General features: G+C 42.8%; 1 protein-coding gene across 3 annotated transcripts in view; it reads right to left on the minus strand.

Annotated features, from left to right (window-relative positions):
- Positions 1-26,336, minus strand: part of Gnao1 (G protein subunit alpha o1) — a 151,943-nt gene extending 125,607 nt beyond the window's left edge. For all 3 annotated transcript variants that reach the window (XM_048355561.1, XM_048355562.1, XM_048355560.1), the window contains exons 1-2: positions 25,511-26,336; positions 25,251-25,293 (exon numbers count right to left, since the gene is read on the minus strand). In XM_048355561.1, the coding sequence (XP_048211518.1) occupies positions 25,251-25,293; positions 25,511-25,628 (161 nt within the window). In that variant the 5' untranslated portion in view covers positions 25,629-26,336. The remainder of the gene's footprint in view (positions 1-25,250; positions 25,294-25,510) is intronic.
- Between the last annotated feature and the right edge of the window lie 1,065 nt (positions 26,337-27,401).

Raw genomic sequence — 27,401 nt, forward strand, 5'->3', positions numbered from 1 at the left:
TCTAGAAGTACCTTCCAAGATGCCCCCTCCTAATGGGAGGAAGAGAAGAACATCTGGAGGATGGAGGATGAAATTTTTTGCAGGCAGGTAGATATGATCATAGGCCCAAGGGCCGGGACTCAGGAGGCTTGAGTCTTTGTCCTAGCTTTGCTTCCAACCTTAGAAGTGTGTGTGTGTGTGTGTGTGTGTGTGTGTGTGTGTGTGTGTGTATGTGTATGTGTGTGACAGTTTGTGTGATGGTTCTGAGGCTTGAACTCAGGGGCTGACATTGTCCCTAAGCATTTTTTGCTCAAGGTTAGTGCTGTACCACTTGAGCCACAGCTCCACTTCTGGCTTCAAACTGTGAACCTTAAATCTCAGCCTTCTAAGTAGCTAAGATTACACGTGTGAGCCACTGGCACCCAGCTTCAAACTCCCTTTCTTTACCTGCAAAAAGAGGCCAAAGACATCTGTCCTACATGGCTATCAAAGGAACTGAGGGTAAATCCCACAGAAGAAATAGGCATAAAGGAGCTTTGTCAGTGACTGTTCCTATTATCCCCCCACCCCCGCCCTTTTTTTTTTTTTTTGCTTTTTGGTAGCACTGGGATTTGGACTCAGGCCTAGCTAGGCTGGAACTCTACTGTTACAGCTGTACCTCCAGCAAGGTCCTGGTTTTGGGCTTTAATTTCCCTCTCCCCCCTCCACCCCCCATTGTGTGTGTGTGTGTGTGTGTATGTGTGTGTGTGTGTGTGTGTTTTAGTGCTACTGAGATTTGAAATTGGCCTTGTGCTTGCCAGGCAGGTACTCTATCACTGAGTCATCTATGCCTCCAGTCTTACTGCTCTTTCAGCTACAATATGTGAGGCTTCCTCCACTCCTTTTGCTCAACACCAGGCTGGTATTTCTCGTTTTTCCTCTGTTTTGATGAACTTTTGCACTGACAAGGGCCTTTTCTAGTCCCAAGCACTTGACTTTTTAGCCCTTGGAGAATCAGGCACCTGGACCTCACTTTATCCAGCAGGCTCCCTTAGTTTCCCAGATCTTTGCACACATCTCCAGATGTTTCTCTCTGTGTGGTTGTTTTGTGGATTTGGGCTTCCGAATTCTTTCAGGGAATAGGTAAGGCAGAGTCATGTACAAGCCACATGAAAAGCTGAATGTGGCAATGAACAGGGCCTGCATCAAAGGTCAAGAGACAGATTTGTCTTGACCTCTGACTAGATATATAACCAAGGGAAAGTTAGGTTTCACCTGTGTATTAGTGTCTCTAGCTGGGGAATAGAGCATACAATAGATAAAGGATAGGTCTATGAATAGCTGAGAAGTCTTTCTTAGTCTTTTAGGAAGCTTGGTTTTCTGGAAGACACATAGTCATGATGATCTGACACACTTGGTGGTGGCCTTGAAAAGGCTTTTTATTCCTGTGAGAAAGAATAAGCGAGAGCAGACATGTCTGAGCAAGAGAGGGTGCCTACATTTTCAGAATCCATCTTCCAACCATGAAGGGATTCCTTCCCTGAGCTGGGGTCTTGAGCAGAGGGTTAGGTAAACACTCACTATCAGAAGGCCTCAGAGAATATGAAGGTAGGGAAATAGGAAGGGCCAATAATAGCAGACTTAAAGCTAGCATAGAAGTGCAATAGAGGGTATGGTAATCAGACATCCATGTTCTCTCTGAGAGCACTAACATCTCCATCAGCAATAAAGTCCTTGACATGAGGTAGATGCCTCCATGGTGTTTCTAGGGTGCAGGGCCTCCCTCCGCTGTGGTCAGCTCAGCGGCATAGTTGGAGGGTAGAGATAGACCAGCTCCAATTCAGCACATTCACTTAACATAGTTGTTCACACTTTAAAATGTGTGGGCACATACACAAAATGAAATGATAACTGAAGCAGTATAAAGCAAGATTGATTTACTCCATGTGCAATAAGAATGTTAGTAGTCATCAGGTTCTGAGAAGTCTGTAAAGGACACCTGTGCTATGTTAAGGTCTGCCCTGTGGAGGAGATTTAGCCAGGTAAAAAACTGGTCCAGGTAAAAAACTATGTCTAGGAACAGGAAATAGAATAAACAAAGGCCTGAAGGCAAGTAAGAGTACTCTTAGCCTGCTACAAAGACTGAGGAGAGACTAGACTAGAGTTGGTTCACATAAAGAAGGCCAGACTACTGGTAAGGGATGAGGCTAGGGAGTTAGAAGCCAGATCTCATGGAACTTCGAAGCTGTTCTAGGATCAGGCAGCAAAATGCTATTGAGCTCTTTTTTTTTTTTCAAATTTTTATTATCAAACTGATATACAGAGAGGTTACAGTTTCATACGTTAGGCATTGGATACATTTCTTGTACTGTTTGTTACCTCGCCCTCATTCCCCCGTCCCTCCTCCCTCTTTCCCTTTCCCCCAATGAGGTGTTCAGTTCACTTACACCAAACAGTTTTGCAAGTATTGCTTTTGTAGTTGTCTTTTTTTACCCTGCATCTCTCGATTTTGGTATTCCCTTTCAATTTCCTAGTTCTACTACCAGTATAGACGGTTTCCAATATACTCAGATAAAATTACAGAGATAGTGTAGATACAACCACAGGAAGGTGATACAAGAACATCATCAATAGTAGAACTATTGAGCTCTTATAGAAGTAAAGAAAATGTTTTTCTTAAGCACTGGCCCATGGGCATCAAATGTGAGCCAGTTGGGCATCAAGCTTAGAAACAAAGAGGCTCTCTACTGGGCACAACAAGACTATTTTTAAAAAAAATCTTCAGCAAGGAGCAAGGAGAAAAGAAATAGAGAACTATGGTGAGGTATTTTAGAGGATTTCCTGGCTCTCCTGGATTCATAATTACTTTTGGAAATTCTTAGAATGTCATAAATACAACAAATGAAGCCAACACCTCATTCTAATCACAGAGCTCCTTTGTCCCCTTAGCATATAGGCCATGTAAACGGTGTGTGGTTATCTGAACTCATTGTACAAAGACACGAAGGCTCAACTGGTATAACTGAAATCCTGAGTTTTATTTGGTTGGTTTTTTTTTAACTGTATTTTTTTTTGTCTTCTCTTTTTTGGTTCTGGGGATCGAACCCAGGACATTGCACTTGCTAGGCAAGCACTTTCCAATCCTGAGTTTTAATATGCACGTAACCTCACTACAAACAATTAGATAAATCAGGTATTCTATTAAAAATGACCATGCAGCAATCACCTTGACTTGAACAAAAATACCCAGTCTGCTACTCACTTGCTAAATTGTAAACCAGAGCTCACAATCAACTGTGGCAAAACTATGAAGGCAACAACATATCAGAGGGGGTTTTGTTGTTGTTTATTAGGTAAACTAGAAAGATTAAACATTTTGGCATGTGATAATTTACCAAATGCAGAAAATAAAAGCCCCAAGTTGTGGAGAACTTATATTCATATAAGACCTGTGCTGTTTTCTTCTGTTTATTCCTGTCCTCTCCAAGCTTAGCAGAGAGCCTTGCCCATGGTATATTAGCTGCATAACTGAGCCCTAAGTCAAGTGCTTTACCTGGATGTACTCATCTAATCCTTAGCACAATCCTTTCCTTGCATAGATGAAATTCTCCAGTAAAGAACTATGTTGAGACTGTCTCAACAATTCTGAATTCACTGGGGGTCCAAATACACGAATAATGTATATTATGTATACAAGATGAAGTTTCATATAAGCTTGCAAAAACTTCTACACCCAACAATGAACTTATGAGAAAACCCACCGTAGTGTAAATGGGTTGCTCTACTTATTGTGTAAATTCACCCTGAATTCATTGTGCACCATATAGGCCTACTTGGCCAAAAGGTAGAAGAGTATGCATTCTTTCCATAGGAGGTTGACAGCTTACATGAAGAAAAAATTCCACACATATTAAATGTTTGCCAATTGGTGAATAACAACAGCTATATCATTATCTTCCTAGTACTAGGCTAAATATTTCATATACTGTTTCATGTCACCCTCAGACCTATTTATTAAAGGTCACACTGCTGAAAGGTAGAACATCCTGGGCCAACCAAGACAGAACTGCCAAATGATCCTTCATCATTTGTTAAAACTGTTTCTCTGAAAATAGATTCTGTGCAGAGGTCCCTACTAGGCTCCCAGTGTGCATGGTTATTCAGTTTTGGGTACAGTATGTGTATTTGTACTTGTGATCTGCAATACTGGAGGAGACAAAGGAATCACCTTTATCAAATCATGACAATATGTTAAAAACTCCAATTATATGCATTCACTTATGGAATGGAGACACTAGCGTGGGTTAGCATGCAGAAGCACACTTATGGAGCAGGCAAGAAAGGGTCAGATCTGCAGAGGAAGTGTCACAGAGTAGGCAACAGCTTGGGATCAACATAGTGGCCAAGAGGAGTTCCAAACCCAATGCAGAAGGTGAAAGAAAACCCTCTGATGTGGTTCAGCAGGGCAGCAAAGGGCAGAAAGGGCATTGCTGGAATATTGCTGAGGAGACTAAGCACCAGATCCAGAAAAAGGCTGCGGGGTGGGTGATGGCAGTGAGGAACACACAGGCAAGTATTGGGATGACTGTGTACCACTTTTGAGGGAGTTCATGATCGGGAGTAAAACATACCATCTATTTCCAGGAGGCAGAGGAAGACCTTCTCTAGAGCACTCTCTTACCTCTAAGAGAGCAAGAACCTTGGCAAGAAATCATTACTACCATACTAACAGCAAGTTTGAGGTTAGTGCCACCAAACATTATTTCTATCAAAAAAAAAATCCCGTTTCCTTTAACTTCACGTAAGCATGAACTACCTGTAAAAACAAGGTTTTGATGTGTGAAAGGCCTTTTGTCCTGAAACACATAAAATAGATATATTTATATAAGTGCTATACTTGGGGAGACCTGCTCTGTGGCTCTGGCCCCCAGAACCTGTACCTAGATTAGTTATGTCACATCTGGCTCAGTACCTTGAATGGGGTGGGGCCTAAGGCCCAATCTTTTTGTCCTCATACAAGCTTCAATATTCACAGTTTGGTGATGGCGATAGGGTGAGCAGGGGACAGAGCTGGGGCCAGTGGGGAATTCAACTCCACCATTCTCTAGTGTGCATCTCCTACAGACTACCTGGAAATGCCTGGTTCTTCCCAGGATGTGCTAAGTCAACCCACTCCGTTCAAGGAAAGGATTCTTCCCTTCAATATTCCCCTGTATCAGTGCATGTACACACACACATGCACGCACACACACACATAGCAGGCCTTACAGGGGAATGACACAGTCTGTCCCCAAGACAAAGGTGTATACACGACAAGACAAAGATAGAACTTCCTTTCCAATCCCTGACTGGTGGTGAAACCCATCCTAAATAACCACTGATCTATGAGGGTATCCATCCTTCCAGTTCATTTGTGCCTCTAGATATGCAAACTTCCTGTGATTTATCAATACACTAAGCCCATTCCTAGCTTGGAAGTTATATTTTATTTCCTCTAGGAGAGCACTCTTCTCCCATGTGTACCTGGAGCTTCCCTCAACACCATCAAGTCTTTGCTCTAATTTCATTTTCTCAGTGTAGTCTTACCTGATCACTTTGAGAAACTTTAACATCTCCTCTCCATTTTCTGTCTCCTTGCTCAACTTCATTTATTGTCAGCTGTCATACTATAGATTTCGTTTCACTTGTTTGTTCAGTGCCTCTCTCCCTCCCATTAAAATGCAAATATTATATAAGGAGATTCTTTGTGTTTTTCTCAGTTCTAACATACTAGACGGATACCGAACATGGTGGTAAAAACTCCATACATATCTACAGAGTGAAAAGATGAATGAAAGTAATGTTGTTGGAAAGCATTTTTTAAAAAACCATTACTCACTTACCTCTTATTTTATTAACTACCTTTCATATGATGGTGACAAATCTGGTCATTTAGTTTTGTGGGCCAGTATTCATTCAGAGTAGTAGAGAAGGAGGATAATGTTTGAGGTGAAAACACTGAAAGCAAATGGTGTGAAAGATGATAGCAAGTGAAGAGACATGAAAATTATACGAGGTATATCAAAAGCTAAGTTAATTGCATTTGGGGGCTTTTTGGGGGTGTGATTGTATGTGTATGTTTCTGTGTGTGTGTTTCTATGTGTGTGTTTCTGCCTGTGTTGAGACATAGAGTCATACATCTTTAGAGATGCTGATTTATACTGCAAAGTAATCATAGAAAACTGTGTCCTAGAGCTATCAGGATAGAGATTAAGTAGTTACTTGATACATTTAATTACTTCCCTAACACTAGCACTACTTTACTTTTTTAAGTATCCCTCTTAGTTGTTAAAACTCTCACAGAACTGATAAACAGAGATTAAAAAGAATTTTTATATTTTTAAAAACAGTCAAGCCCACTTTGTCAAATGGCGCAGGGACAACTTCCAGGCTGTTTTCAATTGTTAAAGATCTTCCTCCCATCAATCTTCAAGTAGCCAAGGGCTGCACACTCACATTTCAGATCCAGGCTGATATCCAGTTTGTCCCTTCCTTTCCCCATTGTTTAACTCTGCAGTTGCATAATTTGCTGTCACCCTGTGTGTTCCAGAGTAGGAAGCTGTCAGGCTGAACAGAGCACTGAGGGCTGTGTTCGCAAATGCCGCCTCAGGATTCCTTCCTTCCCAGGCCAGTGGCAGCAAAGCTCCTCCTTGTTTGTAGTCAGCTCCCACCATCCACAAAGAGGGGGAGGGGCTGCTAAGAAGAACTACACTAATAAATTTTCTCTGGTCTACTGTATAACAAAGCAGGGTCATAAAACCCCAACCATTATTTTCAAGTCAAGACTAAAACAACATAGCCTGAGTAACTCCTAATTTGGTTCCTAGAACCCAACAAGCTGTGAACTTATTTTCTTGGTTAGGAGGGAACATTGTGGGGGCGGGGCAGGAACTAGGAGTAGGATCTTAACCAAGAGCTGACAGTAACCAGGCCTGAGTGAATCTGAAGCTGCTACTATGCTTTTATTAGTGGCAGATTTTCACAGGAACAAGGAGATAGCACATGAAGAGTAAAAGGCCTGGGAGTTCTGGAGATGCCTAAACTTCCATGTAGAAGGCATGAATTCTGGTGCATGTGTGACACAGACAGCACATCTCCTCAGGCCCTGAAAAATTCTTCAGTAATGAGCCAAAGTGTGACTGTGTTTTTGTTCTGTTTTGCTTTGTTTTATTTCCTTTCCAAGTCTCACTTTTCTCATTGATCAAATGGAAACATCAAGAGCCTGCCTCTAAGGAGAATTAAACTGATCACATCTAGTAAGCATCTTAATAAACATCATTTCCTTCTTCCGAACTGGCTTACTCTATCCTTTCCTGAATAATCTTTCTTTGGAAATCAGGAGACAGAGACATTCATTCTTGTTCCGCTACTAGCTAACCATGGGACCTTAGATGGGTCACTCTGTTCTCTAAACAGAATCTACAAATTAACTATTAGAATTTATATTTACAAAGTTAAGAGTGATGAATAGAAATCTGACACACATATATACCAACAACAGATACAAAATGCAATTAAAAAAGTAAAAAAAAAAAGGAATTGTCAAATGAGAAGACAAACTACAGGATAGGAGAAAATATTTGCAAAGGACACCCAAAAAGAACTGTTAGCTAAAACATACAAATTCTTTCAACTTTAACAGCAAGAACAGAAATGAGTTGATTAAAAAAATGTGCCAAAGGCTACAAAAGATACCTCACTGAGATATACTAGCAAACAAGCAATGAGGAAATGTTCCATATCATGTCATTAGGAAATGCAAACCAACAACACTACACACCTACAGAATGGCCAAAATCCACAATAATGACAACATCAAATGCTGGTGATGGCTGTACTATTTTTCATTCTCATCTGCACTAATGGGGACTGTCAGTGCTGTGGAAATGTAACATGGTACAGCCACTCTAGAAGACAACACATTCTTACCATACCTTCCAGCACTTGCATTCTTTACTATTCACTAAAAGGAATCAAAACTTATGTGTACAATAGAACCTGTACGTGAAAGTTTACAGCAGCCAATAAATAATTTCTCTGTACAGATAATTGCCAAAACGTCAAAAGCACCAAAATTTCCAAACAAGTACATAAGGGATTTTTAAAAAGGTAATCCAGACAGCGGAATATTATTCAGTGCTATAAATCATGGGAAGGCATGGAGGAAACTTAACTGTATTTTACTATGTAAAAAAAGCCAATCTGTAAATGCTACACACTGCATGATTCCAACTGCATGACATTCTAGAAAAGGCAGTGCTACAGAGACAGAAAGGATGGGTGGTTGCCAGGGGTTGGGGAGAGAGGATAGTTAGGCAGAGGATAGAGAACTTGCAGGAGAATGAAAATTCCCTGTATGATACTATTATGATAGATACTTATCATTAGACATTTGTCTGAACTCATGGATTGTACAACACTAACAGTAAGCTAAGGAAACATACGTATTTGGGGTGATTATGATGGGCCAAAGTGTGTTCATAAATTGCAACAAACGTCCCCTCTGCTGAGGGGTATTCAATATGGAGGAGGCTGTACATGTGTGTGTGGCCATGAGAATATTTGTACCTTCCTCTTAATTCTGTTATGAACTTATAACTGCTCTTTAAAAAAGGGAATATGTTACAAGACCATAAATATCAAGTAGTTAGTTATAAAGTAACCAAAGGAATGTCAAGCTACTATATAAAAATTCAAACTATTTCTTAAGAGAAGTTATGATAATCTAAATATTGGTGACATATAATATGTCTCAGATCAGGAAGACAATATTTAAAGATGTAAATTCTACCCAAACCGATGAGTGCATTCAAAGAATCAAAATCATAATAGGGGTGTAGGGATGCGGTGTGTATGTCCTGGCATGTCTGTGTGACAAACTGATTTTAACATTTTAATACAAACACACAGAGAGAAAAACAGTGAAGGTACTCATGAAGAGGAACAAGGTGAAAAAGGTTTGCTAAATGAAGTTTGAAGATATTCATATTCAATAAAATTACAATATTCAAGACAGTGTGGCAGTGACAAAAAGAGTCCACAACCAGCTAACTTGAGGGGATGGATGGGTGAGGTTGAGATAGATGTGAGGGAAAATTATATAGGGGTGACATTGATCAAGATTCATTATACTCATAAATTGACATGTTAATCTGAAACTCCTTTGTACAACTATTCAAAGATAATAAAAAATAAAATTAAGAACAGAATCCACAAAAAAGAAACTGATCTCCATATACATAAATACTTCAGTTATGGCACAGGTGGTCCTACAAAACAGTGAACAAAAGAATGGCCTTTTTAACAGTGGTACTGGGACAAATGAGAGTCTATTAGTGGAGAAAATTAAACTGGGCCCCTATCTTACAGAACACAATAAATTACAGAAAAAAATGTTTCAAAGGTTTGTGAAGAGACTGGAAAAAGAAAATGGCTTTTTCCATCTGAAGATAAAGAAAAGTATCCTAAAAACAGGGCACAAGAAACACTAACTACAAAAAGAACCCCCCCAAAATTGATGATATTAAAAAATAAGAACATCCTTTTATCACAATATACCATTAGTAAAATAAAAGATATGTTAGAAAATCCGAGACAATATTTGTAATGAAAAAAGAAATAAACAGAAGAGGACTAGTATTCCTAACATATAAAGAACTCCTACAAATTAGAAAATTATCACAATTTAAAAACAGCAAAAGAACAAGGTCTTTCACAAAAGAGGAAAACCATTATTCAGTAACATATGAAAAGTATTTGCAACCTCCTTGGTGATTTGGAATATATAAAGTAGAAGCACAATGAAAAAGAAAGCTGACTACCCTTTTATCAGTTTGGCAAGTGGGGAAAAAAAAAAACCTGACCACAGAAATATTGGCAAGAATCTGGAATAACAGGAACTCTCTGCTAGTATGAGACAGGATTGCCATTTTGGAAAAAACTTCATAATCTAATATTGTAGAAGATATCTAGTCATTCCACTTCAAATAATCTCCCATATGCCCCAAAATAATATATAGATACATACAAATACACACATACAAAAGTATTCATAGCAACATCTTTCATAGACTAAAACAAAATGACCCAATGGTACATTAATAGTAAATAGATAAGTGTGATCTAGTCATGTTGTTATATAACAATAAATACTATATAGCAATGAAGTGAATGCACAAATACTGTGGATGCTTTAAAAATTAAAAATGTTTATAAATACAAAAACAAAATGCACCTAAAGTGAACATCATAGAGTATCACATAACAATAAAAATGAACAAACCAGCTGTATGTCTGTAGCTCACACCTGTAATCTTTAACTACTCAGATAGCTAAGCCTGGAAGATCGAGGTTCACATAAATCTAGGTAGTAAAGTATATGAGACTCCATGTCCAATTAATCAGCAGAAAACCTGAAGTAGAAGCACAGCTCAAGTGGCAGAACACCGGTTTCATTGGCATGAAAGCTAAGCAAGAGCTCAAGGCTCTGAATTCAAGTCCCAGTACTAGCACACACACACACACACACACACAAGAAAATGAACCACAGCTAGATACAACAACTTCAATAAATATTATTATGAACATACACATTGAAGAAAAGAAGCAACTTAATCTAATGGTCTAATTCCAATGATATCAAAATCAAGCAAAACTGGACTATGATTACAGACTGTATATATGAGTGATGAACTCTATGGAAAGGTTAGGAAACACCATGAATATCAAGGTCATGGAGAATGAGAAAGGAGCTGTGAATGGGAAGAGATATTTAGAGAGATTCCTGGACATAGCAATGTCCTGACTTTTTCTTTTTAAGTTTGTCATGGTTACTTGAATGCTTGGTGGGATTTTTGTTTGTTTGTTTTGACATTGCTGGTCGCTGAATCCAAGTCTTAATGACAGAGAAGCACTCTACTGCTAATCTATACTCCCAGCTCTGAGCATTTGTTTTTTTTAAATGTTTGTAAAACTTGTAGGATTAGTATATATTTTGTACATGTCTTAGTATATGTAAATATACATATTTGGTATATATAAGTATATATTTGATATACATATATTTGTTTGTATATAAGTATATTTAATGTATATAACTGTAAGAGCACTTCTGATGTTAGGGGCAGAGATGGAGTCCATAGTGACTCATTATTATATCCTGTGTCTACAGTGCTAAACACATGGTGAGTGCTCAATAAATATTTACAAAGTAATCAATAACTGTATTGAAGCATCTGAGTTGGTAAATGTAGTTATCTCTGGACTAATCAATTTGCACCAAGTAAGAACATACTGAATGGAGTGATGACAGATGAAATACATCTGGAGTCCATGTACAGGCCACATCACCTTGAATAAATTGTTCCTTCTCTAACAGTAAAAAATAATACAAATAGCTACCATTTGATGAATTTCCTCTTTGTGCTAAGTGCTTTTAGCTGCGTTACCTCATTTAATCTTCACAGTGTATCTGCAATGTGTTATTTTTTTTGTCTCTTGTCAATGATTAGGAAACTACGGTTCACAGAAACTGAATAATTTTTGCCCAAATCGTGACAGTAGACAAGCAAATGGAAAATTCAAGAGCTCCAAAACAGTTATTCCTTTTTTTTCACCATGGTCTGTGCAACTGGACAAGACTACGTTAAGGATCAAAGGAGATACCTGGAAGTAGCCCTCAAAGGTAAGGAAAATTCAAAATAAGCATCTCGTATGGGCCCACACAAATGAAGCAGATGGTTTCTATCCACATTGAGCTTTCAAACCAGTTATAAAGCTGTGTAAACAGGAAAACTAGGAACACACATCAATAAACTGTTTTAAGGAAGTCATCAGGAACGGTGTGTAACAGACTAAACTGTAATAACAGGATCAAGTGGACATCCTGCCTCAACTATGTGATGGTCTGCTTCTAGAACTGGCCACTGTCACCCATTCACCATACAGAACACACAGGGATTTACTAAGGCTTACTGCAGTTTTTAGTGTATATGTATAGGGGGGAGGAGAGACACAGGATCTCACTATGTAGCCCAGGGTGATCTCGAACTCTCAAGTTCTAATATTAGAGGTATGTGTATCACCACACTTGGATCCTGGCAATGTGTGTGTGCGTGTGTGTGTGTGTGTATGTGTGTTGGTTCTGGGGCTTGAACTCTGGGCCTGGCACTGTCCCTGAGCTTTTTTTGCTCAAGGTTAACACTCTACCACTTGAGCCACAGCTCTACTTCTGGCCTTTTGGTAAGTTAATTGGAAATAGAAGTCTCATAGACTTTTCAGGCTGGCTTTGAACTGTGATTCTTAGAGCTTAGCTTTCTGAGAAGCTAGGATTACAAGTGTGAGCCACCATTCCTGGTCCCCTGCAATATTTTTAATTAAAAAGTATATTTTAAGCAGGGTACCAGTTTGGATAAGTATATGTAGCTATATAACCACTATCATAGTTAAGACACAAAATATTTCCATCTCTCATAGAAATTACTATGTTCCTCTTTGTACTCAATCCTTCCTCCTCCACCCCAACTCTAACCCTTAGAAATCACTGATGTAATTTGTATCCCTGTGGTTTTGCCTTTTCCAGAATGCAGAGAGATCTTTTAAATACATTAGTCAGGTCAAGTTGCTGTGCTTCAACCTTTCATGGCATTCAGAATGAATGCCACTCCATAGATACCACATTGCTAGCCCATCTGCCTCTTTAGCTTCAATGGTGATCACTTTTCCTTCCCTAGACACGGCCTTACTAGCTCTGTTTTTGTTCATTTCTGCCTTAAGGCTTTGCATCTTTCTTATTCCTCCTCTTCCCAACCACGCTCCATTATTTAACCAATTTTCCCCCTTCAGGACACCCATCACTATCTGAAATCATTTTTTCTTCTACTTATTTGCTTATAATGTCATTTCCCACAAAACTTGAGGGCAGGGAGCTTGTCTATCTTATTGAGGGCACCATTCCTGGAAACTTAGAAAATGCTAAAACATAGCTAGTCTTCCATTGGTATTCATAAAATGTGGCAAAGAAGTTAAGAGAATAGTGAGGTGTAAATAACTGAAGTTCTAATGAAGGAGCTTTACATATCATAGAGTAGGAAGAGGGAAAGTAAGAGGAATGGCTACAATTCAGAATTCAGTACTCCTTTGGCTATTCTACCACCCCAAGAACTCCCAGTGATGGGATTGCAGAAGACCAGAGAGATACCACACCTGCTCTTGCCCACTGGTGCCTACAAGCTTGTAGATCTCCTAAGATATAGGCCCTCCCAGCTCTTCTTCACCTGCCTGCCATGGCAGGAGTTCTCGCACATAAGCACACAAGCCTTTCTTCTTTTATCCATGTGAATTTACAATGGAGAGCCCCAAGAGTTGTTTTGTCTTGATGCTCTGGAATATTCTGTGGAAAAGCAGCACACAGACCTTCTGCAATCCTTGGTGCTATGAGATATATCTCTACTTCGTGGGACTCTGCACCCTCTGTGGAGAGTGCAAATGGATGCAATGTGCGCTGGTATCCATGATTCCCTGAGCTGATGTCCCAGTTTTCTTCCTCAATTAGCACTAGTGTTCTGAAAGCTTAATTTTGTTATAATTTATTATGTCAGTTGGGGGTGGCTGAGGAAGGAGGGGAATTCCTTTGCCAAGAGAGCATCTGTTTTGCTGGACAGCAGGGTTTAAATTATGACCTCAGGATTGGAGCAAAAGCCTACAGACTATCCACCCCATTTTCTAGTGCTGTATGTTGCAATTCTGAGTCCTAGAGAAGTTAAGCAGAATGCCTAGAGCCATCAAGGGCCATGTGTGCATGGGGATTGATGAACATCTGAGTTTCTTGACTCCTAGTCCAGATGAGGAGTAGAAAGAAGTTTATCACTAAGATTTTCTTGAGTTTGAATTCTATTCCTTCCCCTTCACTGAAACTGCCTTTTCAAAGACCAACTATATCTTCAATTACCAATTACAATCGGCTTCTCAGCCCTTAGCCTACTTGGCTATGGCAGGGACCAAGACCTAGACCTTCATCAAGAACTTCCCAACCAAACTAAGGCATCACATGTGGCAGGGTGCTCTGGCTTCTCTTCCAGTTCCTCTGACCTCCCATTCCCTTTGCCAGTTAGAGCTTTCTGACGGTCAACTGCAGGTGGATTCTCCAGTGGATTCCTTCTCCTGTCTGTCTATCTACTAATTCCAGGGCATGGTGCGCACTCTCAAGGCCTGGTAGGACAGCTGAGCTCCATTCTCTTCTAGGCCAGACCTCTCTTCTACATGCCAGAGCAACCTGCTCAACAGGAAAGTCATCCTGCAAAAGCTAAAATTCACATTTAGTTTCACTTGTCATGTATCTACAAGACCCTGAGTTTAATTTTCAGTGTCACAATAAAAAAAAAAAGGAAAAGAACCTAAATTGTGAAATCGGTTTGTGTAAAAGACATTGCTTCTGATAACTGTCAGGTCCATAGAGCCAGTTTCAGAGATTCCAATATCATTGGATATCTTTTGATATTTCTTGTTTTTCCTTCTCCCCATTCCTTTCCCTAGTCCTCATTCTCTCAAATCCTTATCTAATCCACATAAGCAAGCCTCCTTCTTGCAGAAGACAATAGAGATACAGAAACACGATCACAAACAATCCCAAATTTCCAGTGTTCTAGCCCAGGAAAGAACTTGCTGATTCCAAGATGAAGAGCTTCTCAATGACAACAAAACTCCAGAGAGGGGCTATAATTGATCTAGCTCAAGTCACATGTCCACCTCTGAGCCAATCACTGTTGTTAAGTCCTGAGTCACATGTCTAATTCCATATGCAGTAGGAAACTGTAATAGTCAGCCCCACCTGAACAGCCTGCAGTAAGTAAAACTAGGATCTACTGAATTCTTAACAACTAGCTCCCTCACAGTTTAACCCTAAGACTTTGTTCAAACTAAATCCTGTTTGTTGCCTCCTCTGTCCCCTCAAAGCTTCATTTATCTTTTCAGTGGATCCAGTTCCTTTAGTTCTTTGAGAGCAGGAACTAGATCCCTGTGTGATCAATATAAGGCTTCCTCCAAAAGATGTGACTTCAGAAAAAAACTTTTAGTCTATAACTACCAAGACCAATTGTTTGTTTGAAGCCACTGCCTGGGATATATGGGATCTGGTGTGTTCACCACAGAATATCCAAGCACCTACAATAGGGCATTAGCACAATAGATGCTAGGCAAATATTGGCTAAATGAATAAATCAGTGGTTTGAGTAGAATAAAGATTATTGGTCTTCAGACTTACAGTAAGTGAGCCCAGATGCTTTAGAGAGAAAAAGAAATGTGACAAAAAAAAAAAGCATTTGCCTGGATTTCTACGTACCTTCTCCATGCTCACTTCCCCATCAGCTTAAGAGAAAGAGATACACATTCATGTCAAGCTACTCATCCTGTTTTAGCTCCTCCTGCCATTTGATCTTTCCTATACCTTCACCTCTCTCCATCAGGGCCTCTTTCTTTATAGCTTCTCGATGGTTTCAAGCCTCTCGATGTTAGCCAAGACAGAAAGAAAAATAAAGCCCTTTCTAGGCCCTATATTCCTCCATCTCACTCTTGTTCTCCTTCCTTCTATAGCCCAGGCTTCTTTTCAAAAGTGGGGTTAGGATGGGGGCCTAACCATCAATTTCCCCCATCCACTTTAACCCCACACACTTAACTCTTGATGTAATTTGGTTTTCCTCCTACCACTTCACTAAAAGTGCTTTTGCAAAGGTTATCAACAATTTGGCAGACATTTGCCATCCTTCATCTCACCTGACTACTGCAATGCCTAATTCAACAACTTCTTGAGCTGTTCCCCCCTCCCCTGATTTTCATGACGCTGCTCTTCCTTGAGTTTTCTTTTCCATCTCTCAGATCACTTTTCAGTTTCCATCACAGACTCTTCATCCTATATTTGCTGAAGCTGGTGTGTGTGTGTGTGTGTGTGTGTGTGTGTGTGTGTGTGTGTGTGTTGGAATCATCCTCTGCTTCCTTTCTCCTCATCCAGTAGAGATTATAAACTTTTATAGAACCTTTGACAAACACCACAGAATTCCAAACAGATTTTCTCTCTTGAAGTCCTACCTTCTAATACATATAGTCAACTGCCTACAACTGCCTTCTAGTGATCTACACCAGGATGATCCATAAGAACCATGAGCATGACCAAATGAAGTAATCATGTTCCCTTTATCTCCCTTCTTCCTTTCTTCTACAATATTGTATCCCAGGGAATGGTACAACCATTTTTTAGTGGCCCCAAACAAAAATTCTGGATTCTTTCCCACCAGTATTCTCCAAATTGATCTCTGCTTCAATGACTTTCTAACTCATCAATAATCACCAAGTAAGTTCAATTATTCCACTGTTGAAATTCCTTGAGTCTTTTTTTTTTCATCTACATCATACGGCTTTAATTTAGTCCTTAATCTGTATCACAGAAGTAACTTTCCATGTTGTCTCTCAGTCTCCAGACCTACCTTCCTCTAATCTACTGATCCTGCTACCCATTTTCTTAACTTTCTGGTGGCAGCTCATTATCTTCAGTATAAAATCCCAAATCATCAGCATAATAATGATCTGGTTTCTCTCTCATCTTTCATCCCCCATTTTTTACTTTCCTCTCACATATTGCCAACCAAATTCCCTTATACTCCCAGCAAGGTTTGTGTGGTGAGGGATGTCTGCTTTGTACATGTTGGTCCTCTATTGGCACTCCTTTCCTTCTACCTGGCTATTACTTGTTCTGAAGTCTTAGTTCACATGTCTTTTCCCTTAACTCCTTTTCCCTTAACTACCCTATGTCTTCCCACAGCATATTGTTCTCATAAACATTGTGGCTTTTCTTATTCTGAAGGGCAAGAGTCTCTTATATGGAGTCTTATATGGGTTCTTCACTGGCAGGGATTGAAAACTTCCTCTCTTCACTCATGAATATCATGTGTATGCTGGGCACAAAGTAGGCATTCATATGGATGAATGGATCCATCTCCCACTATCCTGTCTTTTCCCACTCTTCTCTAAGCCATCTTCCTCCACTGAAGCCAGAGTCTTCAGAGGCAGCATCTCTCTGGTGCTACATCAAACCTGACCCACAGTTCCGGGACAGGAATAGGAAATGACTTAACTTCAGGAGCTCTCTGGATGGTTGCTAGGGAATACTGGTATCCAAACCAATGTGATATACAATGATGACCATAACCTTCTCCCAGAAGGGCCGTAGCAGCAATCAGGGACCTACCACCAACATCAGCCAAAGGTTACATGCCATTTACTGATGAGTACAGGGTTTCAGACTGCCAGCTTCTAGTGCCTACACTGGTGATAACTATTTAGTAGGAACCATTGTGGGGTTATAATGTAACAATGTAAGCTTTTTAATTTAAAAACTCATTGTCTGAATCAGCCCACAGGTGGCTTTAAGAAAGCCACTTCTCTGATCCTTACTTCCTCATCTTTAAGATGAAATTGATGACTATTTCCTCATAGGTGGATGTGAAAAAAACAAATGAAGAAAATAGACTAAAAATGATGAACCCAACCTATGGCCATCAAAAGCTCTCAGAATTATCCTGGGTTACACAGAACAATAGGTGTATTCCTTGTGTACTTTTTCTCTATGCTTCAATTAATATTATTTGAGCACTCCCTTTGTGGCAGGTACTTTTAAGCTCAGTGCTATATTATGTGAAAATAAGGTTACCATCCTTGCTTTAGGGAAGACTGATAGCGACAAGCATCTAGTCTAGCAAAGGATACAGATGCATAAATGCCAAATTAATTAGGCGTATATGCATTAGTAGTTCTGGGAGCAGGGGAAGAAAGAAGGCAACCCAGGGTCAGTTTTAAAGCATAGAAATGTCATTCCTATAAGTAACTTTTTATTTTCCTATAAAACCCCCTGTCATCCAAGGCATAACTGAGAATAGGGTAAATCCTTGGCCATGGAATCTTAATTCTTACACATTATCCTCCTTTTATCTTTCTCTGTTCTACATGTTTCTTAGATGGTTGACAAAGCAAGAGGGTAAGGGGACAAATTCAGGGCATTATTCACCTTGAAGAATTTTATTTTATCTTAATTTTTTAGTGCTATGAAAAGCACAATGTTTTTGCTCTTCTCTGTAAAGAAAATTAGAACTAAAGATGGCTCGGCAGATAAAAGCTGTAGGTGGCAAATACTCCCACTATTCCCCAATGCATTTCAGGCTTCAAGCTTTCTCTTTGCACTTAGTGTTATCTTAGAACTATAAACTCAAAAGAATTTCTGGAGAAATTCCATAGCTCAATTCAGAGATGAACAAACTGAAGCCTAAAGGGGATAAATTTGCCCAAAGTCAAATGAGAGGGTGACTCAAAATGACAACACAATCTCCTGACACTCCCTGGGACAGTTTGCAAACCTCTTGACCCCTGGACTTAGGCTCAGAACCCAGGCAAGCTCCTTTGCATGAAGCCCTCCCTGGAAGGCAGGGCTTGCTCCACTTCTGAGCATACTAGAAACCACAGACAAACCACTTCTCTCTCATACACCTCACTGGCTCTCTCTGTCCAGTGACATCCTGTTTCTTAGTAGGAGGACACTTTCAGATCCTCCTCTTTGGTCTGAGAAAAATATCTGCATGAAAAGCTTGGTTAGAGGTGGTCTTCTCAAAATGCTTCTCAGAATTATTATTCTTATGGATGAGAAAACATTGTGTAGAGGTTGTTATTTGCAACTGTCTATGCCTTAAAACAACTTTCAAGGGTACCCTATACCTCACAAGATAATAATTAATAATTTTATATTTAGAATCTCAAGACTCTGAAAATAAAGGGCATGCTCATTTCATAGACCATTTAGAACGTGAAAGGAGCCTGGGTATCTCTATTCCAACTCTTTCAGGAAACTGTGCCCTCCAAAGGGCAGAGGTGGAACAGCTGATCAGGACTCCTGGTTCAGTGCTCTTTCTTTGTATTTTTACACCAACCTACAGGGGTGAAATAACTGTACCCTTAAAAAATGTCACATCAGCTATGACAACATAGTTTGTTATATAACTGATGCTGCAGAGCAGGCAATGGGAAGAAGTCATGAGCATGAACTACAGTGCCCTTCTTCTGGCATTCAGGACTGCTAAGTCCCACATACTAGGCAAGGGAACTTCATTTGAGAATGGAGTACCCACTAACTAATCAAGGAATTAAAACCAGAGCTAATGTCTATACAATATTTTGTGTTCCTGATGTTTTCATTAAACATATTTCCTGATTTCATGCTCACAATAACTCAAATAGGTATTTATCTTTTTTTGCCAGCCCCATTTCACAGGCAAGAAAACTGAAGCACCAAAAGTTAAGTAACTTGCTTAAGGTTATACAACTAGTTAGCACCAGAGCCAAGATTTGAAGCCAGGCAGGCTGGTTGTAAAAAATAATGTTAACCACCTCTCTATTTCAAAGATGCATTTTTAACCGCTTCTCTAAATAAAAAGTTGCACTTACTCCTCTGGATCAGACAGCAATCCACTAGCTGCTAATTGCTGATTTGTTAGACAGTTTCCCTTCTACCACTGATAGGTGTGAATGAGGGTAGGATAAAATAGAAACAGAAACCTGAGCAATTCCTGGAATGGAGTTCATCTTAGCACCTTGAGGATTTTTATAGCAATGCAGTCAATAAATGGGATGTGAAATTCCTTTCTCCCAGTACCTGCTGCTCTTAAATCCTTGTGGCATGTATATGTACACACACACACACACAGTTGTTGTTTTTTAAACTACAAAATATTCTTCGCTAGTGTTCATTTGGGGGGGGGGCAATACTTCTCAAAATGTTTTTTTTTTGTTTCAGCTTGGAATCATTCTTTGTATTAGTTTGTTTTCTTTCAGATAAAAATGGGATCTTATGATAGTAAGTCTGTGTAGCTTTTTAAGAAACACCCTGGGAGACAGGGGATCCAGTTCCTTTATCCAGATGTATAGTGTAGAAAAATAGGACCTTATTCTAACTACACCAAATCTCTAGCATTGACAGGAGATGGTGCACATCTGAAAACCATGAGTGATCATGCCCTATCTTTAACAGATGTATCACCTTAAGAATCACAGGAAAATCTGCAGTTCCACATATGAGAAGACATAGATAGGATTGTGAGGTTGGGTATTAAAACCTCATCCTGCTTCCACCTTACAGAAGAGAAACTCTTGTCCAGCCATTCCAATCTTCATGAAGTAACAACCTTTTCCAAAAACACCCAGGTACTATTTCAGAATCCAGTGGGTATCTGATTCTTAAACTGGGATTTAAGAATTCCACAGCCAATTCATGAAAGAGATCAGGTGAACTGTTTGTTACTCTGCTGTTATTTACAATTCAGTGAATGTCAAGGAGAGAGAAAGCCCCATCCATCAGCAAAGGAAAACTCATCTGCCACTTGATCTGACATTCCACTCGTGCTCACACTGTCTCTAGAGAGCAAGGTACATCTGTTTGAATAAATATGGAGACAGGAGAAGGGGAAAAAAGGATGTAGCCAGCCAGAAATACCAAGCCCACAAATTTCAAAGTAGTCCTCGATGGAATGCTATGGTAGTATGAGACTCTGGAGCATATGTGTGAAACACCCTTAGAGGGCTGGGAATATGGCCTAGTGGCAAGAGTGCTTGCCTCATATACACGAAGCCCTGGGTTTGATTCCCTAGCACTACATATATAGAAAATGGCCAGAAGTGGCACTGTGGCTCAAGTGGCAGAGTGCTAGCCTTGAGCAAAAAGAAGCCAGGGACAGTGCTCAGGCCCTGAGTCTAAGGCCCAGGACTGGCAAAACAAAAAACAAAAAACAAAAAAAACACCCTTAGAGATGGTTGCACTCACTCAGAGTAATGGTTTTAAATTACTATTCAACTCCATGAATGTGTGCCACTTAGGAGGTAATGGTAGTGTACTGAAAGAATATAGGCTTACCCAGAAACCAAGCTCAAACCCAACCATGGGTATCCTAATTACATATGGTCAGTGGTCAGTGGGGAAGAGGAAGCCACCAGTTTTTTGGTAGCAGGTAAACTTCCCTTACAGGGTTGTGTAATCATCTTCTATTATAATCATCTTCTATTATTCTATTATAATCATCTTCTATTATAATGTTTGTATAAGCAATGACATCTTCATCAGGTAAATCCCTAAATTTGCTTTAAGATAGCATTGGGCAATAACCTGGAAATGATTGCACATGAGAAATGCTCCATTTTACTTTGTCTATTTAGGTGAAGCCTACTTAGTAAGCCTTGCCCCACTGCCACCTTGTAATTCTTATCTTTGTAACAACTGTCTAAAGCTCTAGATTCAGCATCCTGAATGTGGGCAAACAGATGCTCAGAGCAACTATATGGTTCATTTAAATTTTTATCAGGTACATGGTCCAAGAAGTTGTCACTATTTGTTGAGAACTGGGAAGCTACTTAGAATGATATTCTTCCATTGATTCTACATCTCACAAAATACAATTCTCAAAGATTTGTTTGTAACGGTTTGGTCAATCAATAAAATTCACATTTCCTTTAAAATTTTTTATTAATATGAACAACTAAGAGTCTCATTCAGTGTGTGCAATATGAGATTGTATCATAGGTGAGGTCACAACTCTCTAAAACAAGCAAAGTTATTTAAAAATGCCATACAGAAAAGTCACTGATTAGTCATAGTACGTGTAAAATTATATTTGTGCACTGCAATTATTACTGTTTATTTCTCAGTACTGAAATGTTTTGGATTGTCTGACACAGAGCTCCCAAACACTAACTCATAACCATACACACAAAGGATAAAAACCCCAGAAAGCTAAATGCAAATGAAACTTTTAATTTAAAAAGTGTTGATAACCAGGCTTCTAAAAATGACAATCGAATCTGTGGCATCTCTTAAGCAGATGCAAGTTTCCTTTCAGGACGTGTATTGAAGAAAAATTTCAAAGGTCAGTGTTTCTGAAATGTTCCTAGGCTGATGAAGGTATTAACACTTTGTTCCAAGAAGCTTCTGCCAGCTAGTCCTTTATCATTCAACTAGTTACTATGGACATATAAGGAAACCTATTTTCTTCTAATCAGCATACTACAACATGGATGAGAACACTGGCTAAGTGGAATATCTCTTTACTTTCCTGTTAATGTTGAATAAAAAAGGTCCAGCAATAACTAAATATCAATTTTTCATTTCATCCCACTGGGCTATGCTACTAAACCCTATCCCCATCAGGAAAGCATTGGATTTTCATAGTGTATCATCCAGACTCTCTAACTATCTAATGTCATTTGCCAGGGTAAAATAACACAGCATCCTAAGTAACTGATAGGGTGATAGATTGTTCACCAATTGCATCACACAAGGAAGTGGGAAACTGCTTCTTGTAAATACTACCTAGGTTTCTGGGCCTGGCCCCACCCAGAAAACACAATCTTCTTGACTGAAAGTGACTCTCAATCAAGTGATGATCTCAAAAATCACCTCTGTGAATGAGGAAAGAATTTGTCACTAAATACAGTGACACCAATCCCACATTTTGTGGTTAATAAAACAAGTCCTACATTCAATTTGGCACAAGGCCCTGATCTGACTTATTTCAAGCCAAGCTGAATGGCTCTCAGGAAAGGCTGCCATGGGTGAATGCAGGAGGAAGGGACCCCAGGGTTCCTTATGGCAAAATTTACACTGGTTAGATACAGTTATGACTGATTTTTTTTTTATTTAGCTAATCTGTCCTGTTTCCTAAAGGGGATTGGTGTACTGTACTTTTAAAAAGAAAAAAAAACACACCAAAGTTTTAACTACAAGAGCTCAGTTTTGCCTGGCATTTTCCTCCAAAAAGGTGCCCAGTGGAGGTGAGAATAGAGAGAAGTGGAGGGAAAGAGAAGAAATGCTCTGATTCCTGATTTAATTGCCCCAAACATCAAACACTCCCAACTAAATGTAAGACACACAGGACTTTCTTCAGAACGTATACATGTAGCCTTCATTTAAGATTTCTTGCTCTAGAACTTAATTAGGAATTTTCATTCTAAAGTGGCACATCTATCTCCTCTGAGAGTTCAACTCTCTTTGAATTAAAAAAAAATCAAGTACCCTTTTGGGGACACAGCATATATTTTTAAACTTCTTATTAAATCAACCTAATTTATGGGGCATGTTCAGGAAAAGCAGGTGGATGCAAAGTTAATTTGCAGGCTATACAACCCCTCCTGCCTTCCCCCATTGCTCTCCCCTCCCCCTTGGGTTTCCGAATGCCTTGGTGGGGTGGGGGGAGGCCTCCGAGGCGGCTCGGTCCTCCCTGCCTGGACTCCGAACACTGCCGAATCCCTCCGAGCCCCGCGCCCAGGCCGCGCCGAGTGGAGCCGAGCACCGCCGCCCTGAGCCCCATCGACTTTTCCGGCCTCGTCTGGGCGCTGTCCACCACGCAAAACGCCTGAAACCTCACTCAGCTCGGGTGCTTGGGGCTTTCACAGAACTCCCAGCCCGGCAGGGCAGATGACAGACTTGGGAAGTTTTGAAACGTCCTCCCTGAGGTGAAAGGGGTGGTGCGGGTTGCACTTCCCGAACCGCAAGGGCTCCAGGCAGATGCAACATGCACCTCATAGCAAAGAGCAATTCCCCAGGCCCCACCTCCCCATCCATTTAGGTTGCACAAGCTTCGGAGAAGCCCCAGGCCAAATTACCAGTAGCTCAGAAGGGTGCAGAGAACCGAGGGGGCCTCTGTCAAGAAAGCCCCTGGGAGCTCGCAAACAAAAATAAGAATATGTCAAGCAGATGGGGGGGGGGGGGGGGGAGGAATTGTCTCCGAGTCGTTACTCCCTACCATCATGGCGCCGCCTGGAACCCGCTTGTCATGCCTGTTACACATGCAAGATTTTTTGCTTCTTGGTTCCCAAACCGCAAGCACGCTTCTTCCACCCACCTTCCCACGAAAAGGGTTTTTATTTTCCATTGTTTTCCTACGGGATGCAATTACTTCGGCTATTCCGTCAAGTTGAAAAATAATCATTTTTGTTTACTGCACAGCAACCTCTAATTAGAGCTGTGTGTGCACGAAGGTGTCACAGCAAAGCGACTTGGAATCCTCTCTAAACGCTCTTAACGACGAACTCCACGTCCCAAACTGACAGGCCAACGGAAGCGGCAGGGCCAGCAGGCCCCGAGGGCACACACCCCTTACCTGCCGGCCACCCCCTCCCCCAAGCAAAGCTGCTTGTGCTGCCTGTGGGTTCATCAGGAGCTTCCGTGTGGATGGGGCAAGACGCGAGCCTGCGAGTGGGAAGGAGGGCGAGGCTCCTTATTGGGAAAGCGTGGAAGGGAAGGAATATACCATTTTGTTTTAATTTTCAACCATCACTCAAATCCACCCCCAGTTAATTAGGAGGGGAAACTGATATCTCAGGCAGAAGGGGGCGGCGGTAAGGGCCTGAAATCCGCATTGTTGGTAGATTTCATGGAATGGCTTAAGCAGAGTGTAAAATAAATACAATGATAAAAGCCACAGAGTGAAGGAAAGCTGTACGAGGAGAGCAAATGCTGGTGGATGGGGGTGGAGAGGGGCTCAGGGCAGCCAGGGGCGGGCATTCAAACCCACAGTCAGCATCTCTCTTCCATCTCTGCTTTGGATACAGCTGTGCCTGTCACATCCGCTGGGAAATCCACTCCTTCCCCTCGCACACGCCCCCTCCCCTAACCTTCGCCCTCTCTTTTGGGGGAAGGGGTAAAAACCACAGGCTCCAATTCAGCACTAAATTCATGAACAGCAAACACTTGGATCTGGTACCCCAGTCTAGGGTTGGGTCCCCTCCATGTTTTAGCCAAGTTCGAAACCACTGCCCCAGGAGAAGAGCAGGGAGAAGGGGGATTATGCAGGGAGTGAGGGAGGCAAGGAGGGAGAAAAGACAGAATGACACAGAGATGGGGGACAGCAAAACACGAAATACTCCATCAGCAAGAGTAATGATCATAATCATGCCAATAGTGTGATGTTCTGATCAATATGGCGGACACTGTCATTCATACAACTACAGGCCTCCGCAAAAACACCCACCCCAGGAGTTGGGGTGGAGGACCCAGAACAAACGTAAGGAGTGGGGGAGGGGAGTTAAAGCCAGGTGTGCGTGCTGTGTGTGTGTGTGTACACGAATTAAAAATCAGGCCTGGAGAGTAATGTGGAGTGGGCGAGGTAATAAAAAACGATTCTAAAAAAATTATTCTCAATAAAAGTACAAATCTCAGTGCCACAGACACTTACTTCATCTGCTTCACAATGGTGCTTTTTCCTGATTCTCCAGCCCCTGTTGGGACACAGACAGGGGGAAACCAGTGAGTGTCAGCTTAGGGGAAGGGAGGTAGGAGGGCTAAGGCATGCTAGGGAGGGGGTGGGCGATCCTGGGCACATGGTGGTGCCAACTCGGGGACCAGATCTCCGAGGGGGGGGGCCGAGCGGGGTTGGGGGAGCTGGCGGCAGGGGTGCGTAGTGGCCGGGGTCGGGGCGGCCTTCGCGGTCCTTACCCAGCAGGAGTAATTTCACGTCTTTGGCGGCGCTGATGCCATCTTCTTTGAGGTTTTTCTCAATCGCCTTGCTCCGCTCGAGGGCGGCTCTCTCCTCAGCGCTCAGAGTACATCCCATGGTGGCCCCTTCCCTGCCACAGCCCGCACTACTCGGCTGGCACGGCTCCCCGGCTTGGCGCGCCCCCCACCCCCCCCAGAGAGCAGAGCCTGGGCTCAAAGGGGGAAAAAAAAATCACGATATCCTTTCCTTGGCTGGGAACAAAAACGTCGAAAGACCAGAACCCCCCAAAAAGACAGTCGCTCACAAGATTCCGGCCGGGGAGACTTGCGGCAGCCGGCGGGGGTCTGGGGATGCCGAGGCGAGAGCGGCCGGGGTCAAGGGGCTCCGGAGGCGAGGGAGGAGGCGCCCGCGGGCCGAGGGAGGCGCGGGGCTGCAGGCACTGAGGCTTGTGCACGACCCAAAATAAATAAAACAGGAGTCGAAGGCTAGATCCGCAGCCGGAGCCGGCGGAGGGTGGGGTGGGGGGCAGGGTGGGTCCTTCAGCCGCGGCTGCCGGAGGCGGAGGAGGCGGAGGCGGAGGAGGCGGAGGCGGCGGCGGCGGCGGCGCGGGGTGTGGAGGGAGTGAGTTAGGGGGTGCTGCTAGTGCGTGTGCATCGCGGGTCCTCCGCCGTCGGTGCGTCCGCGGCGCCTTCGCCGACCCCCGCGCGCTAGGCAGGGCTGGGCAAGGGGCCGGGCCGGGGGGGGGCCGGGCCAGGGGCAGGTCGCTAGCGGGAGGCGGCGTTGCGGTCTCCCAGAGCTCGCATCGCACGGCGGAGCCTACTGGAGGGAGAGGAGGGAGAGCGCGAGGGAGCCGCGACCAGCGGGGAGCTCGAGGGAGAGGGAGCGAGAGAGAAAGAGAGAGGGAGAGGCAGGGAGGGAGGGGGGGGTGAGAGAGCGAGAGGACGCGCGCGGCCGCGCGCGCCGGAGCCCGGCGGGGGAGGAGGGGGAAACGAGCGCCGCGCGCGGGTGCGCCAGCCGCTCTGCGCACCAGCTCCGCGAGCGGCCCGCTGACGTCAGCAAGGCCCCCGGGACCCGTCTGGGGAGGGCGGGGGCGGCGCGCGCACCCGGCTCCGCGGCAGCTGGCGGGAGCGCGTGCGCGAGCGTGCGGCCCTTCCCTCCCTCCCTCCCCCTTCTCCCTCCGGACCCGCGACGTCGCGGCGTTGGGCTCGTGCTGGGCTGGCGAGGGCGGGGCCTAGGGCTGGTCGCGCGCGAGGGCGCGCCGCCTCCCTCCGCCCTGGCCTCGTCCCGCCCCGCCCCGCCCTGCCCCGCCCCGCCCCAGCGGCGAGGGCCTCCTTGTCAATGGGAGCGCGGGGCTGCGCGGCTCGCGCGGCCGTCAGGTGGCCGGCTCTAGGCTCGAGCCCCGCGCGGTGGTCTCCTTTCCTCGTCGGCGGGTTGTGTATCTGGTCTCCAGCAGCCGGGCCCACGTTTACCTCAGCAGATGCGAGGAGGTAGTGGGTTGTAATAAACCTGTGCGTTCTGGGGCACGGGGGAAGATTCAGATTTTTGCCTTTTAAAAATTGCTTTAATTCCCGGTGTTCCTAGGTTCGGTATTTCTTGAACACTTAGTGAGAGCGACAGGACTGTGAGGTGAGGAGCGCAGCCAGGCCTGTTCCGCGGGAGCCTCTGCTCCTTGGACCATTGTGGGCCTGGCACTGGCATTCCCGGCCTCTGTCCTCGGACGGTTCCCACTCAAGAGGCCTTGGTGCCCCGGGCAGAGGGACCGCATGTCACGGGAGACAGTTCCCACTCGAGAAGCTTTGGTGCCCGGGCAGAGGCAGTGCTCCCGGAAAAGATTTGGAGTGCTCCGCAAGTGTTGAGCACCCTAGCTTGGTTGGGTTCTTTGCCCTGAAT

This window comes from Perognathus longimembris, chromosome 10 (genome assembly GCF_023159225.1).
Source record: "Perognathus longimembris pacificus isolate PPM17 chromosome 10, ASM2315922v1, whole genome shotgun sequence".
Taxonomy (NCBI): Eukaryota; Metazoa; Chordata; class Mammalia; order Rodentia; family Heteromyidae; genus Perognathus; species Perognathus longimembris.